This window comes from Rutidosis leptorrhynchoides, chromosome 6 (genome assembly GCF_046630445.1).
Source record: "Rutidosis leptorrhynchoides isolate AG116_Rl617_1_P2 chromosome 6, CSIRO_AGI_Rlap_v1, whole genome shotgun sequence".
Taxonomy (NCBI): domain Eukaryota; kingdom Viridiplantae; phylum Streptophyta; class Magnoliopsida; order Asterales; family Asteraceae; genus Rutidosis; species Rutidosis leptorrhynchoides.
In genome coordinates, this window is record NC_092338.1 from 31,402,799 (window position 1) to 31,422,488 (window position 19,690).

Here is a 19,690-nt window from a genome sequence, read left to right on the forward strand (position 1 = left end):
ATTTAAAACTAAAATACAAATTCTAAGATCTGACAATGGCGGAGAATTTGTCAACACTCAAATGAAACTTTTTTACGAAACAAGAGGGGTTATTCACCAAACTTCGTGCCCTCATACTCCCCAACAAAACGGTGTTTTCGAAAGGAAAAATTGGATCCTTCTTGAAATTACTCGAGCTTTGATGATAGAGTCAAATGTTCCGAGGTCGTTTTGGCCCGAAGCTCTTGCTACTGCCACTTACCTTGTTAACAGACTTCCAACCAAAGCCTTAGAGTATAAGAATCCCCTTGAAACTCTTGTTAAATTTTAAAACCCCCGTCAAACCTTACTCTAAAACCTAGAATATTTGGACGCACGGTCTTTGTTCATATTCCCAAAGGGGAAAGAACTAAACTCGACCCTTGTGCTGAAAAATGTGTCTTTGTGGGCTACGGGATTAATCAAAAGGGGTATAGGTGTTACAGTCCAAAAAGGAGACATATGTTCACCTCTATGAATTGCGACTTCTTGGAGACTGAGTACTACTATACCCAACACACAAGTCAGGGGGATTCAGAATCAGGTGACTCTGTGAGTTGGCTAGATTTGCCGTCATCTGAAGAAGTGACTCATAGTAACCCTCCTACCAGTACTTCCGACAGTGATCTTCCCAATACGACTGAGGTCAGTTCTGAATCCTTTGAACCTATTATTACTAACCTTGAAAATGAGGTGGATTCATCAGTACAGGAAATAGGTCAGACTGAGGAACAACCTAACCAACAAAGTCAACCCGATCAACCAACTGAACCTGAACCCGAACCTCCACATGAACAATATGTTCTGTGATGACCCGGGAATTTCCGACCAAATTTAAACGTAATCTTTATATAAATCCGACACGATAAGAAAAGTCTGTTAGACCGAGTCTCAAAATGTTAGAACTATTTTTTTTAATGAATGCATTTGACTTTGACTACTCCCGACGATTAACGAACAATTGTTGTAAATAAACATGTATATATATATATATATATATATATATATATATATATATATACATATATACATATATACATATATACATACATATATACATATATATATATATATATATATATATATATATATACATATATATTTATGTATATAAGTATATATGCAAATATAAACAAAAGTATATATAACAAATTGAATTTCATAAAAATATAACTTAAACATTAGAATTAAATATGTAAAACAAAGTATAAAATAATTATTTTGTATTTAAAAAGAATCTAAATAAATATGAATTCTATGTATAATTATGATTAGAGGTATATTGTAATATATATATAGAATATAAATATTAATTTATATATTATATTATTAGTAAACACTACTTAAGTAATAAATTGCGACATTAATATATTAAAAGAAATGACAAGATTAGTATTGTAAATTTTTATTTCAAGTTAAAATTTTGTTGTTGAACCTATATTATTATTTTTGTTATTATTATTAATATTGTACTATTGTTATTTTTATGTTATTAATATCATTTTTTTTATGTAGTAGTATTTATATTTATAATATTAAAAGTATTAATATTATTATTATATTTATTAAATATTAAGAGTAATATATAAAAGGAAGATATATAAAATTCTGATATATAGGATGCAGATACAAATCATACGCGTAATTTTTCTTTTCAATTATTAGATTTATTATTTTTCTCTATCTGCTTTCTTTCTCTCCTGTCTTCTTGTTCCCACCCGTGATAAACCTGTCAACCACTAACACTAAACAACAAGTTAGTTTACTGCTCCAATGTTGAATTAATACATACATATTTGTTATATATCGATTAGGAACTGCAGTTAAAGAAGGATACAGAAAGTATTAGATCGAATCTGTTTACTCCCTCCATTCTTGGGTCATTTTTCCAAAAGCTTCGATTACGAATCAAATCCAAAAATCTAATATTGCAGAAGTATTAGGAATCGTTCATGTAAGCTTTATCTAAAATCTCAACTTTCAATTTCTTGTATCGAACTCGAATTTTTGAGTCAAACATATAAATTAAAAAGTCAAACGAATTGTTCATAAAGAAATTCGAGTTCGTTTTTGAGTTTATGAAACAATTGACGATTTCTAAAGTTTTTAAGAAGGATTTACAACTTCTTTCATGTTATAAGCTTGGCCTAATTCGTTCTTGAAATCAAAATTCATTATTTTTTTTTTTTAAACTGCAGCGACAGCAGGATCATTGCTCTTCGAGTTTTTTTTTTATTTTTTTTATTTTTTTACAATCACATATCTTTTATGTTATAATGATTACAGGTCACAAACAAAAATACAAATTCGTTTTATAACCTTTGTTTAAAAACATTCGCAACATGGAATTCTGTATTTTTTTTTAAGCAGCAAACTGCAACAGCTTCCTGTTTTCTTTATTTTTTTTTTTACAGAAATAAATAACACTGATTAATATTAATTTAATGACAAGTCCTTATTTATATCACAAAATTTGTTATTTTGATTTTGAGGCTTTAATCGAGTTGTTAGTAGAAGAAGAAGAGGAAAATGGAAACTGAATAAATACGGAATATAAATTAATGGGATGGGATTAAAACAGAAAAACGGGACAGATCAGGTGGTCAGAGTGTTGGGCTGAGGAACGAAGGGTCTCGGGTTCGAGACCCGTCTGGAGCAATTCTTTTTAGAAATATATTTTTAGAAGGGTATACAATTCTTATTCTTATTTCCATTTCCATTTCCATCATCATCATCATCATCATCATCATCATCATCATCATCATCATCATCATCATCATCATCATCATCATCATCATCATCATCATCATTATTATTATTATTATTATTATTATTATTATTATTATTATTATTATTATTATTATTATTAATACTGTTATTATTAATTGGTTTTATTACAAGTATTATAATTATTACTAATAGTGTTATTATAATTATTATTAATATTAACTATGAACTACTAGTTATTATTATTATTATTATTATTGTTATGATTAGGATTATTAATATTGCTATCATTATGAAATAATACAAATTGTTAATATTTTCATAAATATTATTTTTAGTATCCTTATTATAAATATAAGTAGTGTTATAATCATTATTATTAAAAAAATCGTAACTTTCTAAAATTACTATTTTTCTTAAAACTATTATTACTACAATCATTATTATGATTATGATTATTGTTATTATGAAGATAATAAAAATCTATTATTATTATTAGTAACATATGTATTATTATAAATATTATCATTATTATTATTATTATTAACATAACTATTATTATTAATATTGTTATTAATATCAATATGACCAATATTACTAAAACTATCATTTCGTTTTCAATAAAACTATCATTATTACTATTATCAGTAATATCTATATTACTATTGTTATTAAAACGATTACAATTATAAAGATAAAAGTTAAAAGTCATGAGTAAGATTATAAGTATAAAAATTGAAAATTATATATATATAAAGATATATTTAAAATACATAACTTAACTATATTAATATTATTATGTACAAAATAAAAATATATAAATAAATAATGAAACCTATAAATTAACAAATAAAATAATTACATCACTAAAAATAATATATATTTATTCGAGTACAAGTATATGTTTTAATACATATATGAATGATATAGGTTCGTGAATCCGAGGCCAACCCTGTATTGTTCTGTTGTTCCGTTTCGTAATATGTATTTTTACTACAAAATACATTAGGTGAGTTTCATTTGCTCCCTTTTACTCTTTATATTTTTGGGCTGAGAATACATGCGCAATTTTTATAAATGTTTTTACGAAATAGACACAAGTAATCAAAACTACATTATATGGTTGAATGATCGAAATCGAATATGCCCCTTTTTATTAAGTCTGGTAATCTAAGAATTAGGGAACAGACACCCTAATTGACGCGAACTCTAAAGATAGATCTATCGGGCCCAACAAGCCCCATCCAAAGTACCGGATGCTTTAGTACTTCGAAATTTATATCATGTCCGAAGGAGGATCCCAGAATGATGGGGATATTCTTTTATGTATATTGTGAATGTCAGTTACCAGGTGTTCAATCCATATGAATGATATTTTTGTCTCTATGTATGGGACGTATGTTTATGAGAAATGGAAATATGAAATCTTGTGGTCTATTAAAATTATGAAATGATTATTTATCTTAAACTAATGAACTCACCAACCATTTGGTTGACACTTTGAAGCATGTTTATTCTCAGGTACGAAAGAAATCTTCCGCTGTGCATTTGATCATTTTAAAGATATTATTTGGAGTCATTCATGACATATTTCAAAAGACGTTGCATTCGAGTCGTTGAGTTTATCAAGATCATTATTAAGTCAATTATACTTGGATATATTATGAAATGGTATGCATGTCTGTCAACTTTAGATGAAATGAAAGATTGTCTTTTCAAAACGAATGCAATGTTTGTAAAATGTATCATATAGAGGTCAAGTACCTCGCGATGTAATAATTGTTGTGAATCGTTTATAATCGATATGGACTTCGTCCGGATGGATTAGGACGGGTCTTCACATGTTCTCCCTTCAAGAATTAACCGGGGAATTCCACCAAAAAGGTATTCTCCCGAAAGAGAAAATCCAAAGTCAATATATCCAATGGCGAACATTACCAAAGGTAATCTATCACATGAAGCAAAACAATTCACTTCCGCGATATACTCTGAAAAAATTCCAAACACTGTTGAGGAAGCCCTAAAATCACCCAACTGGAAAAAGGCAATGGAAGACGAAATGAAAGCTCTTATTGCTAACAACACATGAGAAAATTGCATGCTTCCAGAATCAAAGAAACCAGTTGGATGTCGATGGGTGTTCACAATCAAACATAAAGCCGATGGAACCATTGAAAGATATAAAGCTCGACTCGTTGCAAAAGGATATACTCAGACATATGGGGTTGACTACTCAGAAACCTTCTCACCAGTAGCCAAGATTGATACGATCAGAATCCTCTTCTCAATCGCAGCAAACAAAGATTGGCCACTTCATCAATTCGACATAAAAAATGCCTTCCTACATGGAGAACTCAAGGAAGAGGTGTACATGGAAGGACCTCCCGGATTCACGTCTATCTTTAAAGAAAGGAAAGTTTGTCATCTTAAAAAATCTCTTTATGGCTTAAAACAATCTCCTAGGGCTTGGTTTGGGCGGTTTACCATAGCAATGAAAAAATACGGTTTCAAACAAGGTAATTCGGATCATACACTTTTCTTGAAACGAAGAAATAATCTTATCACGTGTCTCATAATCTATGTTGATGACATGATTATTACGGGGAACGATCAAAAAGAAATTTCAAAGTTAAAAGCAAATTTGTTTAAAGAATTCGAAATGAAAGATTTGGGCGGTCTTAAATACTTCCTAGGGATTGAAGTCTTGAGATCCCATCAAGGGATCTTTATTTGTCAAAAGAAATACATACTCGACCTTCTTGCTGAAACAGGTATGATCGATTGCAAACCAACTGACACTCCGATGATTCCAAATCAAAGACTTCATATGGAAGAAAAGGCTAGCTTAGCTGATCGAGGTCAATACCAAAGGATCGTGGAAAAACTCATCTATCTTGCCCATACTCGTCCAGACATTGCTCATGCTGTTGGGGTCGTTAGTCAATTCATGCATCAACCCCAATATCATCATATGGAAGCGGTATGGCGGATAATCAAATATCTAAAGGGAAGCACAGGAGATGGGGTTTTATTCAGCAAAAACAATCACCTAGAAACACAAATATACACATATGCCGGGTACGGGGGAGAGAAAGGAGATAGAAAATCAACATCCGGGTATTTTTCTCTCGTCGGAGGTAACTTGGTCACAAGGAAAAGCAAGAAACAAAAGGTTGTAGCCCTATCAAGTGCCGAGGCCGAATTTAGGGGGATTGCTAGAGGTGTAACTGAAGCTTTATGGATTAGGAAACTCTTAACAGAAATCGGGTTTCCTCCGAAGGCTCCTATCAAGATTATGTGTGATAATGAAGCTGCAATAGCTATCTCCGAAAATCCAGTTCAACAAGATCGAACCAAACATATAGAGATTGACCGACACTTCATCAAAGAAAAGCTCGAAGCCGAAATAATATCTCTACCATCAGTTCGATCCGAAGACCAACTAGCCGATATTTTAACCAAGTCAGGTAATGGGAGACTCTTCAAAGATATACTCTTCAAGTTGAATATTAGGAACCCCACCATTCAACTTGCGGGGGAGTGTTAGAAATCAAAATTAGTGTGAATATTGTAAACTTTGGGGATCAGAAAATTATCATCATTTCCCCCAAATGACAGCAAGGATACAGCAACGTATGGATCAATACAGCCAGCCTTCCAAAGATAGAAAATTTCTTTCCATTCTTGTAGGCATATAGCCGTTAGTCTCCTTTGTATATATAGGATCCATTGTAAATGATAAAAGTACCAATTCTAGTTTTATCAATTCAAAGCAATCAATAAAACGATCAATACTCTTCTCATTGTTTTATCAATTCAAACACAAAACACCTCATGAACACATGTACAAACTTTGAAGCATATTGTAAAATCTTTATATAATAATTTAATTTTTGAAAAAATTTCAGTAGACATTTATTATTAAAATATAAATAATTAATTTTTAACCAAACTTTATTATTATTATTATTACTATTACTATTTACTAGCTTAAAGCCCGCGACTTCGCGGGGTTTTTTTAAGTGTATGTTTGTGAATATATATTTTTAATAATTGGTGTTAAAGGTAAAAAGATAATATGGAATTTCCATAACTAAAAGAATTCAAACTGCGAATATTAGTAACACAAAGTCTATCATTTCTATTATACTATAGGACTTGTTTCCCACAAGTTATTCCATGATTGTAATCTCTTAATGTGTTGATGAATTGTGAAGATAGAAAACGCCTTTTGTTTGATTAATAATATCTTTTGGATGTCATGAAACGTAAGAGCTCGTACTTTAATCAAGAATATACCTTTCCGGCTTTCCCATCTTTGCAATATCCAACGGGAGGGAAGAGATGGAACCGATTCTATCGATTAGTCCCTTATTACTAAGAGAAACCTTCATCGTGTTTCCTGGTAATTGGCTACTTGAAACTTTGATAATCTTTACTTAACTGAATAATTACTAAAACCAACTTTATCAGTTTTAGTAACACTGATTTTGATGCTTCGTGGGCCTAAAGTTACTTTTTGTTATCCACTTCATTTGGCATCCTTTCACTTACTGACTTTCACCAAGTCTGCATCACAAGATTTCATGTATTAAGTAGAGAAACGATTGAAAAATACAGAATTTTGAATAACACGTGTAATTAAGTAATTAATGAGATATTATGCATTGGAGAACTTGGTGAATTCTGACCCGTTGAACAAAAAAAAACCCTTTTGGCACGTTTTCAGCTAAGTTTTAAAAAACAGATACATTTGGGTTTTTAAAATTTAAAAAGGAACTTACTATAAGAAAATGTCAATGCCCCGTTCCAAAAATGTCCCATTTTAACACAACCCTATACAACATGACCATTTTGACACGAACAGTTCCAAAAATGACTCTGTTTGACATGGTCTTTTTCGAAGACCAACTAATCCAGAAAGCCACCTTCTTCAGTCGGTTCCATTTTTTTTCCCAATGCAATGACGTAAACTCAAAGCAGGCATTTGTACCTACACCATGAACGTATGGTTCAACAACCCAATTTCAGCCACTAAATGGTGATACTTCAAAATAACAGCCACCAAATCAAATTTTTATTTGTCCCATTAATAGCAATTTACATAGTATTTGTTGTTAGGTTGATTAGAAAACAACTCAATAATTAATTGCATCAACCATTCAATAATTAATTGCATCAACCATTCACCTGACCTAGTCTCCAACCCAACACAGAAAGAGCTTCTAATAATTTCAGCATGTTTTCCATCTATTATTGCAATTAAAAATTACGGTTAATCAACTAAACACAAATACCTCTGCTTTCGTCATTGATGTCTGGTTTCTTCTAAGTTGAATATCGCAGTAAAATGGTGAGAGAGCAAATAAAAATAGATCGAGATTCTCAACGTATGTCATAACAAAAAAAATAAACATTGTCTTTTACGATACATATGTCATAACTAAGAAGATAATCTAATTGATATGACATACACAATTATTGAAAAGTTGCATAAAGGGATAATAATTAAAATGATGGCCAAATGAGTGACTTTAAAGTTTCTCAATTTTTTTCTCAGTTAAACCCTAAACTCTTCTAAATCCTTTGATTTAAAAACTAAATTTAAACCGAGACCCTAAACCCTAAATCTTAAGCCCTAATATATAAACCCTATAATCTAAACCTCAAACTAAACCGTAAATTTAAACCCTAAACCTAAACCTAAAATCTAAAACCTAACCTAAACCCAAAACCCTAAACGTAAACCATACACCCTACACCCTAAATCTAAACCCTAAACCCTAACCTAAACCCCAAAAACTCTAAACCCTAGCCCTAAACCCTAAAAACTCTAAACCCTAACCCTAAACCCTAAACCCTAGAATCTAAACTCTAAACCAAAATATAAGCCCAAAACCCTACACCTAAACCCTAAACCCTAACCCTAATCTCTAAACCCTAAACTTTAAAACTAAACACTAACCCTAAATAAAACCATAATCAATTATATCCTAAATAAATATATCATAATATTCGGATTTTAAAATACACCATAAACAATTATATCATAATTACATCATAAATACTAAAAAAAATCATAAACAATTTAAACAATTAATAGCATAAGTACATCATAATATACATATACATATTTTAAATAAAAACATAAACAAGTATATCATAATTACATCATAATATACAAATTACATATTTGATTAATAACATAAATAAATCATAGCAAAAGTATATTCATTAGGAGATGTATATACTAAATTAAGTATGCATTATAATCATTATAGTGTATAGTGTATAATGCAAATATGAATGGAATTTGCTTACCTCAAAATCCTCAAGGATAAATTCATATGATAATATTGAGTCTGGCTTCATATATGCTGTTTTGTTCCATTGATTGATGACCTTGATTTTAACTTTCCAGTCGTTTTGTTCCTTGCTAATCATGTTAAGTGGCGTGAATTCCATAGATTCAGCCATTGTCATGACTTCCATCCATTCAAAACTTCATTCCATAGAGGCATGGAACAAACCTGCACCTATATTCTGAATCCTTTGTTTTGACCCATTTTGACACCACTCAATCTGAATTGAATTACAAATGTTATAAGTTGGTCGAGAAAAAGTTATATAATAAAATAGTATCAAGGAATTAGAGATATACATATTCTTTGTTTGTTCATTTTTTTCTTGTACGAAAAACGGTATAGTAACCTGCATTTCATAAAAAAATAAAGTATAGTAAGCTTAAAACTTTAAATTAAATTGAATTTATGATGAATACATAAAAGACCATAATGCATAAGCATTTGTATGATGAAAGATGATTAAATACTTGGGACTAGATCCCTGTTTAAGTCATCTATGTAAAAGAAGTTCCTTAGAGATGACTTCAACATTCAAATTATCAAACCAATAAACTTGCATTAAAATTAACTAAAAAGAGATGCCCATAATAATTGTGTACCTCTTAAGAACAGATGAAAACCCGATATTCTGAAAATGGCAGCTACTAAAAAAATGAAAAGACAAATTTAGATAAACAAAATACCCTAAAATAGAAAATAGAAAAAAAAAAAAAAAAAAAAAAAAAGAAGAAACTAATGGTTAAAGTACTATCAACACCTTAAACTTAACAAATGGAAAATGCATCAAAGGATAAAAAGAATAATCAAGAGACAGTAACACTTGTTCAATTGAGCATACCTCTTTAAAAAAAAAAAAAAAAAAAGAAAGAAAGTCTAATTTAACAGTATCACTTACAATAGCATTTCTTGTAATAAGCAACATAACATCCAGATACCTTAAATTCCTAGCTTAACTTAAGAAACAAATTAACTTGAAAACATGGATATAAAATCTTACTATATACAGTCATGGATGTATCACTCACAGATGTTAAAATATTATTACACATACCATACATAAGTACCTATAGAACTTTCCAATCAAACTCATATTTCAAAGGAAAGTCAGAACCGTAAGTGTTTACAATCATTTTCCTCTTCATTTGCTCCTCTCACAACAGCGTGAACAAACTTAATTGATTAAATTATAGTTATCTCATTTACAATTAATAAAAACCTAGCTATAGATAAAATGTGAACATGTATATACTGATTAATAGGCAGTTTCAGAGGATGAAAAAAATAGGAGTAGGGTTAAAAAAATGCAAGAAGTACGGTTAAGGACAAACATAAATTCACAAAAAATGCAGTGGAGGAACATTTTTGCAAGTGATCAAGGACAAACATAAATTCATAATGTCCCACTTTAACTTTACATTTATGCAAGTGTGGTGGAATACTTATACAAAGTTCCACGAGTTGAGTTTTCAGTTATGACACTCTACTAAGATGTTTTTTTCTGCATTTTATTCATAATTATTCCAAATATTGTCATTTTGATTCATTTCAAAGATCTTGCTTCGGTGTGAAACCTAACCAAAAAACCCTGCCCATTTTGAAACATTTCAAATATCTTGTTTCGGCCTGAAACCCAACCAAAAAGATTCGCCCATTTTGACACTTGATGAGATTAAATAGTACAACTCTCAGGAACAATCACTTTGTACAGGGCAGATTCTTGCATATATATAAACAAACCTCGTAAACAATTTTTTTTAAGTATTTATATTACTCATATCAGGCAAAAATAAACAAACATTCGATAAATTTAACAAAATTATGAAAGTTCCCCAGCATAAACATACCTAACTCAACATGGTTGAGTGATGGATTTGACTTTTTAAGGCCATCTGCTTCCCCATTAACTGTCACTGTTACATCGTGAAACAGCATGTCAGTACTAAAAAAACTCCCGGGCATACTGACATATACCATAAAAAGAATATAACAAACTCAATTACCTTAGTAGCTAATCTGACCGATTTGAGATAGTCACCACAGAAAAGAAATTGACCCATTTATATTTGACGGGTTGAAATTGCCACATTAAGTTATGTGTAAAAGAGTTTTTATAAATGAAGACGTACCAGAACTAACTATTGGTGAAGTTAGCAGGATAGACCAAAGTTTTGAGACATGGGACCCAGTAGTAAAACCGAACAAAGAATTGTCATTGAGTAGTGTTCCGTTCAATTGGTGCAGGTCACACTCCAAGCAACTAAAAGAAGAAACTGAACCATATCCGATTGTGGGCCGTGCTTCCAGAAACAGAAACACCATTTTTGATTCCAACGTTTTGAGTTGTGAGCCAGCAGCAACATATATTCGGTAGAACATCGATCCTTGTAGAATGAGCAGCAGACAGATCCCCCGAGGGTATTGGTAGTCTGCAACTACTGTTGGATCCTCTCGAGAAATCGGTAATGTTTTGTCTTCAGTGCTATACCAATATTTTCGGGTGTATAGCATGTTGCGTTTTGGTGCACTGGCAAACATAAAAACCAATAATAAGAATTAATAAGCCATTTAGTTATCTTTTATTTTTTGAACAGCAAACAAACACACACCCTATTTGTATACTTATGTTGTAATGATTGGTTGATTACATATTCTAACGAAATTTTGATTAATTAAGATTTTATACCTTTTACCTTTGATTTCTAACTGTAAAAAATAAACAAACTACAAAATTATTAGTTATTAAATATCCATATATTGGATCAAACCTGCATCATAATATATCTCATATCCTACTTTATTTGTCCTCATTTTTTAAGATGTTTTAAAGAAGAAAGATGGTTTCTCAAACATTTTCAAATTCAGATTAAATAAAAAGACAACAAATCAACATACCTGATATTAATGATGTAGAATAGCAACAACACTGAAGAACCCTAATAGAATTGAAGAAATCGATTTGATTGTATCGTTGGTGTTGAATACGATTTGCGATTGCATCTGATACAGATAGAATTGAAGAAATCGATTTGATTGTATCGTTGGTGTTGAATACGATTTGCGATTGCATCTGATACAGAAAAAAACCTAAACAAAATTTGATTAGGTATATAGATAGAACTCAGAAGAAATAAACGCTATGCACCCGATTATCTCTTATACGGAATCATATTTTTGCTGATGATGAAGAAGTATCCGATTTTCATAGATTCGATCGTATAGATGAATCAGTTGGGTTTCGGATTCAGGTTGAATCTGGCCCTATTTTTCTTGACGAATGAGAACTACAAAGGTGAACCCTATTTTTTTAATTAGTCCGCGTTTCTTTTTCTTAAGAGGGGTAATTTGGTCATCAAATAAATCAAGGCCACAATTCAGATTAGGTAAAATTTAATGGTCTAGATTAATGATTATTAATTAAATGAATGGCTAACATTAAATTTAGCTTTTTAAAATGACCTATTTTTAGTTTTGTTATTATATATAGAATATATATATAGATAGATTATTATAATTATAATAATAATTATTATTATTATCTATAATTTCTATTAATAATATGAGTTCTCTCTACGGGATTAATTACGTTATATATGTATGCGAAATATATATCTCAATAAAAGGTTGTAATGTAGGCTTATGACATAGAAAATAATAATTGTGATGAAAATTGAAAGAGAGTGGTGAGAGAATGGATGTAGTTCATTTATCTTGACTAAGTTAAGTACATCAATATGTTTGTAAAAACAACGACAAGTTTCTTAGTCGAAATCCGTGGTTCCACGGGTCATTAAACTAAATGACTTTAACATTTACATTCACTTAATACATAAAACATATCATTAAACTGTTTCGTTTAAACAAACCTGTGATTCCACGGGTCATTTCACTAATATTGCATAATGGAGCATATATATATATATATATATATATATATATATATATATATATATATATATATATATATAGAGAGAGAGAGAGAGAGAGAGAGAGAGAATGTGCAGGTAGAAAGTAGAGATGCTGAGTATCAAAAAATATTTAATTTTGTATAGTTCGGTCATTACTTATTCAGCTAAATCCCTTACTCAAGCCTGGTGTAATCTTAAATGTTGACAGTCATTTTATTATACGTTGATTTTGGAATGGTTTATGTATTGTGATCATAGTGCTAAACTTCCTAATCTGAAAAGAAAGTAACTACGTACATTCTACATGTAATTATAAGGCTCAGCACTTGCAGATCCATTAATAACATCAAAGACAGAACGTGGTTTACAGAACACGGCTACCATTTTGAACTCTAGAAAAAAGGATTCATTTAATTTAAAATTTACAAAATACAGTATAGTACAAGAAAGTATATCAAACCACACAATGATTACAAGATAATAAACAATACAATGATTAAATACTCAACACTCATTTAAACTTATACTCAACACTCATTTAAACTATGAAATGTATATTCTATCCCATGTGTGAAGAAACACAATGCTAAGGAGAAGAACATGTAATAACAATATATAGTACTGCCAGCTGTCTCGTGATGCAGCAGCATCGTACATCTGTTCATAGTCTACTTGGAAGGTGGTGGAGCAAAGAAAGGAATATTGGGAAGAGTTGTAGGAAAGTTTGGGATAGTTGGCATAGATGGCAATAGCGGCAATGAAACTTTGGGCATGTTAGGAAGTGTAGGAATGGTTGGCAGTGTCGGGATTGTAGGCATTTGTGGTTGGGGTAACATCGGGATTGCGGGCATCTGTGGTTGTGGTAGAGTTGGGATTGTCGGAATTTGTGGTTGTGGCAGAGCTGGAGTTGCTTGCAACAAATTGCGGGAAGCGCAACACATGTCATTGCATGTAATGGAGAATAGTGCAAGTGCAAAAATGTAAAAGTAACATGTAGATGCCATTGTAGGATAAACGGTATGTAGTTGCTAAAGATAGCTCAAGTGTTTTTTTAGAAGGGAAAAGGCTTTTGATCTTGATTAAGTTGTGAATGATAATGTATAAAGGAGTAGGTATATATATAGGCAAGGTTGCAAAATTCGCTATTCGGGGATTAATCGGTCGGGACTTTGGAATGATTAATCGGAAATTCGGGGATTAATCGGAGATTAATCGGATTGTACTGTATACATTTAAATATTAAAATTTTAAAATTATATGTTTAACTATAGAAAAAAACCATAAATATAAAGATAATTTTTAACATAATTGTCAAAAATTGTTTATTTTGTTTCAAAACTATAAAATTTTTGTTTAAATTTATGTTAAAATGGTAACCATTTTTAACTTTGACTGACTTTGATTACCAAATTCGATTTTGATCCATCAATTGACGTTGACCGTTTAATTAAACGGATTTTTTGAAATCGGAACGGATTGCTAAATTAAGTATGCATTATAATCATTATAGTGTATAGTGTATAATGCAAATATGAATGGAATTTGCTTACCTCAAAATCCTCAAGGATAAATTCATATGATAATATTGAGTCTGGCTTCATATATGCTGTTTTGTTCCATTGATTGATGACCTTGATTTTAACTTTCCAGTCGTTTTGTTCCTTGCTAATCATGTTAAGTGGCGTGAATTCCATAGATTCAGCCATTGTCATGACTTCCATCCATTCAAAACTTCATTCCATAGAGGCATGGAACAAACCTGCACCTATATTCTGAATCCTTTGTTTTGACCCATTTTGACACCACTCAATCTGAATTGAATTACAAATGTTATAAGTTGGTCGAGAAAAAGTTATATAATAAAATAGTATCAAGGAATTAGAGATATACATATTCTTTGTTTGTTCATTTTTTTCTTGTACGAAAAACGGTATAGTAACCTGCATTTCATAAAAAAATAAAGTATAGTAAGCTTAAAACTTTAAATTAAATTGAATTTATGATGAATACATAAAAGACCATAATGCATAAGCATTTGTATGATGAAAGATGATTAAATACTTGGGACTAGATCCCTGTTTAAGTCATCTATGTAAAAGAAGTTCCTTAGAGATGACTTCAACATTCAAATTATCAAACCAATAAACTTGCATTAAAATTAACTAAAAAGAGATGCCCATAATAATTGTGTACCTCTTAAGAACAGATGAAAACCCGATATTCTGAAAATGGCAGCTACTAAAAAAATGAAAAGACAAATTTAGATAAACAAAATACCCTAAAATAGAAAATAGAAAAAAAAAAAAAAAAAAAAAAAAAAGAAGAAACTAATGGTTAAAGTACTATCAACACCTTAAACTTAACAAATGGAAAATGCATCAAAGGATAAAAAGAATAATCAAGAGACAGTAACACTTGTTCAATTGAGCATACCTCTTTAAAAAAAAAAAAAAAAAAAAGAAAGAAAGTCTAATTTAACAGTATCACTTACAATAGCATTTCTTGTAATAAGCAACATAACATCCAGATACCTTAAATTCCTAGCTTAACTTAAGAAACAAATTAACTTGAAAACATGGATATAAAATCTTACTATATACAGTCATGGATGTATCACTCACAGATGTTAAAATATTATTACACATACCATACATAAGTACCTATAGAACTTTCCAATCAAACTCATATTTCAAAGGAAAGTCAGAACCGTAAGTGTTTACAATCATTTTCCTCTTCATTTGCTCCTCTCACAACAGCGTGAACAAACTTAATTGATTAAATTATAGTTATCTCATTTACAATTAATAAAAACCTAGCTATAGATAAAATGTGAACATGTATATACTGATTAATAGGCAGTTTCAGAGGATGAAAAAAATAGGAGTAGGGTTAAAAAAATGCAAGAAGTACGGTTAAGGACAAACATAAATTCACAAAAAATGCAGTGGAGGAACATTTTTGCAAGTGATCAAGGACAAACATAAATTCATAATGTCCCACTTTAACTTTACATTTATGCAAGTGTGGTGGAATACTTATACAAAGTTCCACGAGTTGAGTTTTCAGTTATGACACTCTACTAAGATGTTTTTTTCTGCATTTTATTCATAATTATTCCAAATATTGTCATTTTGATTCATTTCAAAGATCTTGCTTCGGTGTGAAACCTAACCAAAAAACCCTGCCCATTTTGAAACATTTCAAATATCTTGTTTCGGCCTGAAACCCAACCAAAAAGATTCGCCCATTTTGACACTTGATGAGATTAAATAGTACAACTCTCAGGAACAATCACTTTGTACAGGGCAGATTCTTGCATATATATAAACAAACCTCGTAAACAATTTTTTTTAAGTATTTATATTACTCATATCAGGCAAAAATAAACAAACATTCGATAAATTTAACAAAATTATGAAAGTTCCCCAGCATAAACATACCTAACTCAACATGGTTGAGTGATGGATTTGACTTTTTAAGGCCATCTGCTTCCCCATTAACTGTCACTGTTACATCGTGAAACAGCATGTCAGTACTAAAAAAACTCCCGGGCATACTGACATATACCATAAAAAGAATATAACAAACTCAATTACCTTAGTAGCTAATCTGACCGATTTGAGATAGTCACCACAGAAAAGAAATTGACCCATTTATATTTGACGGGTTGAAATTGCCACATTAAGTTATGTGTAAAAGAGTTTTTATAAATGAAGACGTACCAGAACTAACTATTGGTGAAGTTAGCAGGATAGACCAAAGTTTTGAGACATGGGACCCAGTAGTAAAACCGAACAAAGAATTGTCATTGAGTAGTGTTCCGTTCAATTGGTGCAGGTCACACTCCAAGCAACTAAAAGAAGAAACTGAACCATATCCGATTGTGGGCCGTGCTTCCAGAAACAGAAACACCATTTTTGATTCCAACGTTTTGAGTTGTGAGCCAGCAGCAACATATATTCGGTAGAACATCGATCCTTGTAGAATGAGCAGCAGACAGATCCCCCGAGGGTATTGGTAGTCTGCAACTACTGTTGGATCCTCTCGAGAAATCGGTAATGTTTTGTCTTCAGTGCTATACCAATATTTTCGGGTGTATAGCATGTTGCGTTTTGGTGCACTGGCAAACATAAAAACCAATAATAAGAATTAATAAGCCATTTAGTTATCTTTTATTTTTTGAACAGCAAACAAACACACACCCTATTTGTATACTTATGTTGTAATGATTGGTTGATTACATATTCTAACGAAATTTTGATTAATTAAGATTTTATACCTTTTACCTTTGATTTCTAACTGTAAAAAATAAACAAACTACAAAATTATTAGTTATTAAATATCCATATATTGGATCAAACCTGCATCATAATATATCTCATATCCTACTTTATTTGTCCTCATTTTTTAAGATGTTTTAAAGAAGAAAGATGGTTTCTCAAACATTTTCAAATTCAGATTAAATAAAAAGACAACAAATCAACATACCTGATATTAATGATGTAGAATAGCAACAACACTGAAGAACCCTAATAGAATTGAAGAAATCGATTTGATTGTATCGTTGGTGTTGAATACGATTTGCGATTGCATCTGATACAGATAGAATTGAAGAAATCGATTTGATTGTATCGTTGGTGTTGAATACGATTTGCGATTGCATCTGATACAGAAAAAAACCTAAACAAAATTTGATTAGGTATATAGATAGAACTCAGAAGAAATAAACGCTATGCACCCGATTATCTCTTATACGGAATCATATTTTTGCTGATGATGAAGAAGTATCCGATTTTCATAGATTCGATCGTATAGATGAATCAGTTGGGTTTCGGATTCAGGTTGAATCTGGCCCTATTTTTCTTGACGAATGAGAACTACAAAGGTGAACCCTATTTTTTTAATTAGTCCGCGTTTCTTTTTCTTAAGAGGGGTAATTTGGTCATCAAATAAATCAAGGCCACAATTCAGATTAGGTAAAATTTAATGGTCTAGATTAATGATTATTAATTAAATGAATGGCTAACATTAAATTTAGCTTTTTAAAATGACCTATTTTTAGTTTTGTTATTATATATAGAATATATATATAGATAGATTATTATAATTATAATAATAATTATTATTATTATCTATAATTTCTATTAATAATATGAGTTCTCTCTACGGGATTAATTACGTTATATATGTATGCGAAATATATATCTCAATAAAAGGTTGTAATGTAGGCTTATGACATAGAAAATAATAATTGTGATGAAAATTGAAAGAGAGTGGTGAGAGAATGGATGTAGTTCATTTATCTTGACTAAGTTAAGTACATCAATATGTTTGTAAAAACAACGACAAGTTTCTTAGTCGAAATCCGTGGTTCCACGGGTCATTAAACTAAATGACTTTAACATTTACATTCACTTAATACATAAAACATATCATTAAACTGTTTCGTTTAAACAAACCTGTAATTCCACGGGTCATTTCACTAATATTGTATAATGGAGCATATATATATATATATATATATATATAGAGAGAGAGAGAGAGAGAGAGAGAGAGAGAGAGAGAGAGAATGTGCAGGTAGAAAGTAGAGATGCTGAGTATCAAAAAATATTTAATTTTGTATAGTTCGGTCATTACTTATTCAGCTAAATCCCTTACTCAAGCCTGGTGTAATCTTAAATGTTGACAGTCATTTTATTATACGTTGATTTTGGAATGGTTTATGTATTGTGATCATAGTGCTAAACTTCCTAATCTGAAAAGAAAGTAACTACGTACATTCTACATGTAATTATAAGGCTCAGCACTTGCAGATCCATTAATAACATCAAAGACAGAACGTGGTTTACAGAACACGGCTACCATTTTGAACTCTAGAAAAAAGGATTCATTTAATTTAAAATTTACAAAATACAGTATAGTACAAGAAAGTATATCAAACCACACAATGATTACAAGATAATAAACAATACAATGATTAAATACTCAACACTCATTTAAACTTATACTCAACACTCATTTAAACTATGAAATGTATATTCTATCCCATGTGTGAAGAAACACAATGCTAAGGAGAAGAACATGTAATAACAATATATAGTACTGCCAGCTGTCTCGTGATGCAGCAGCATCGTACATCTGTTCATAGTCTACTTGGAAGGTGGTGGAGCAAAGAAAGGAATATTGGGAAGAGTTGTAGGAAAGTTTGGGATAGTTGGCATAGATGGCAATAGCGGCAATGAAACTTTGGGCATGTTAGGAAGTGTAGGAATGGTTGGCAGTGTCGGGATTGTAGGCATTTGTGGTTGGGGTAACATCGGGATTGCGGGCATCTGTGGTTGTGGTAGAGTTGGGATTGTCGGAATTTGTGGTTGTGGCAGAGCTGGAGTTGCTTGCAACAAATTGCGGGAAGCGCAACACATGTCATTGCATGTAATGGAGAATAGTGCAAGTGCAAAAATGTAAAAGTAACATGTAGATGCCATTGTAGGATAAACGGTATGTAGTTGCTAAAGATAGCTCAAGTGTTTTTTTAGAAGGGAAAAGGCTTTTGATCTTGATTAAGTTGTGAATGATAATGTATAAAGGAGTAGGTATATATATAGGCAAGGTTGCAAAATTCGCTATTCGGGGATTAATCGGTCGGGACTTTGGAATGATTAATCGGAAATTCGG

The 19,690-nt window shown here is 31.0% G+C and overlaps 2 protein-coding genes across 11 annotated transcripts; both read right to left on the minus strand.

Annotated features, from left to right (window-relative positions):
• Positions 1-6,949: 6,949 nt before the first annotated feature.
• LOC139853089 (uncharacterized) lies at positions 6,950-12,122 on the minus strand. Of its 7 annotated transcripts, none has more exons than XR_011761277.1 (8): positions 12,003-12,122; positions 11,237-11,634; positions 10,955-11,020; positions 9,710-9,754; positions 9,407-9,456; positions 9,067-9,327; positions 7,530-7,738; positions 6,950-7,314 (listed from the first exon to the last, which is right to left on the minus strand). XR_011761277.1 is itself a non-coding variant. In XM_071842455.1 (6 exons), the coding sequence occupies exons 2-5, from the start codon at positions 11,616-11,618 to the stop codon at positions 9,422-9,424; spliced, it is 525 nt and encodes a 174-aa protein (XP_071698556.1). In that variant the 5' UTR covers positions 11,619-11,634; positions 12,003-12,122; the 3' UTR covers positions 9,035-9,327; positions 9,407-9,421. The 7 variants fall into 7 exon arrangements, 2 of the variants coding, with proteins under 2 accessions (XP_071698556.1, XP_071698554.1); XR_011761278.1 differs by lacking the exon at positions 7,530-7,738 and adding an exon at positions 7,936-7,995; XR_011761276.1 differs by lacking the exon at positions 7,530-7,738.
• Positions 12,123-14,539: 2,417 nt separating this feature from the next.
• Positions 14,540-17,623, minus strand: LOC139855413 (uncharacterized). 4 transcript variants are annotated; one of them, XR_011761434.1, is made up of 6 exons: positions 17,504-17,623; positions 16,612-17,135; positions 16,456-16,521; positions 15,209-15,250; positions 14,906-14,955; positions 14,540-14,826 (listed from the first exon to the last, which is right to left on the minus strand). XR_011761434.1 is itself a non-coding variant. In XM_071844635.1 (6 exons), the coding sequence occupies exons 2-5, from the start codon at positions 17,117-17,119 to the stop codon at positions 14,921-14,923; spliced, it is 525 nt and encodes a 174-aa protein (XP_071700736.1). In that variant the 5' UTR covers positions 17,120-17,135; positions 17,504-17,623; the 3' UTR covers positions 14,540-14,826; positions 14,906-14,920. The 4 variants fall into 4 exon arrangements, 2 of the variants coding, with proteins under 2 accessions (XP_071700736.1, XP_071700735.1); XR_011761433.1 differs by having other exon boundaries at positions 15,209-15,253; XM_071844635.1 differs by having other exon boundaries at positions 16,738-17,135.
• Positions 17,624-19,690: the final 2,067 nt, after the last annotated feature.

Bases quoted from the DNA above. Each gene is read 5' to 3' on its own strand.
- LOC139853089 (XM_071842453.1), bottom strand. From the start codon at position 11,618: ATGCTATACACCCGAAAATATTGGTATAGCACTGAAGACAAAACATTA. The intron at 11,021-11,236 runs GTACGTCTTCAT...ACGATGTAACAG, and splicing joins TTCACCAATAGTTAGTTCTG to TGACAGTTAATGGGGAAGCA. The intron at 9,457-9,709 runs GTACACAATTAT...TATGAAATGCAG, and splicing joins TTTTCATCTGTTCTTAAGAG to GTTACTATACCGTTTTTCGT.
- LOC139855413 (XM_071844634.1), bottom strand. From the start codon at position 17,119: ATGCTATACACCCGAAAATATTGGTATAGCACTGAAGACAAAACATTA. The intron at 16,522-16,737 runs GTACGTCTTCAT...ACGATGTAACAG, and splicing joins TTCACCAATAGTTAGTTCTG to TGACAGTTAATGGGGAAGCA. The intron at 14,956-15,208 runs GTACACAATTAT...TATGAAATGCAG, and splicing joins TTTTCATCTGTTCTTAAGAG to GTTACTATACCGTTTTTCGT.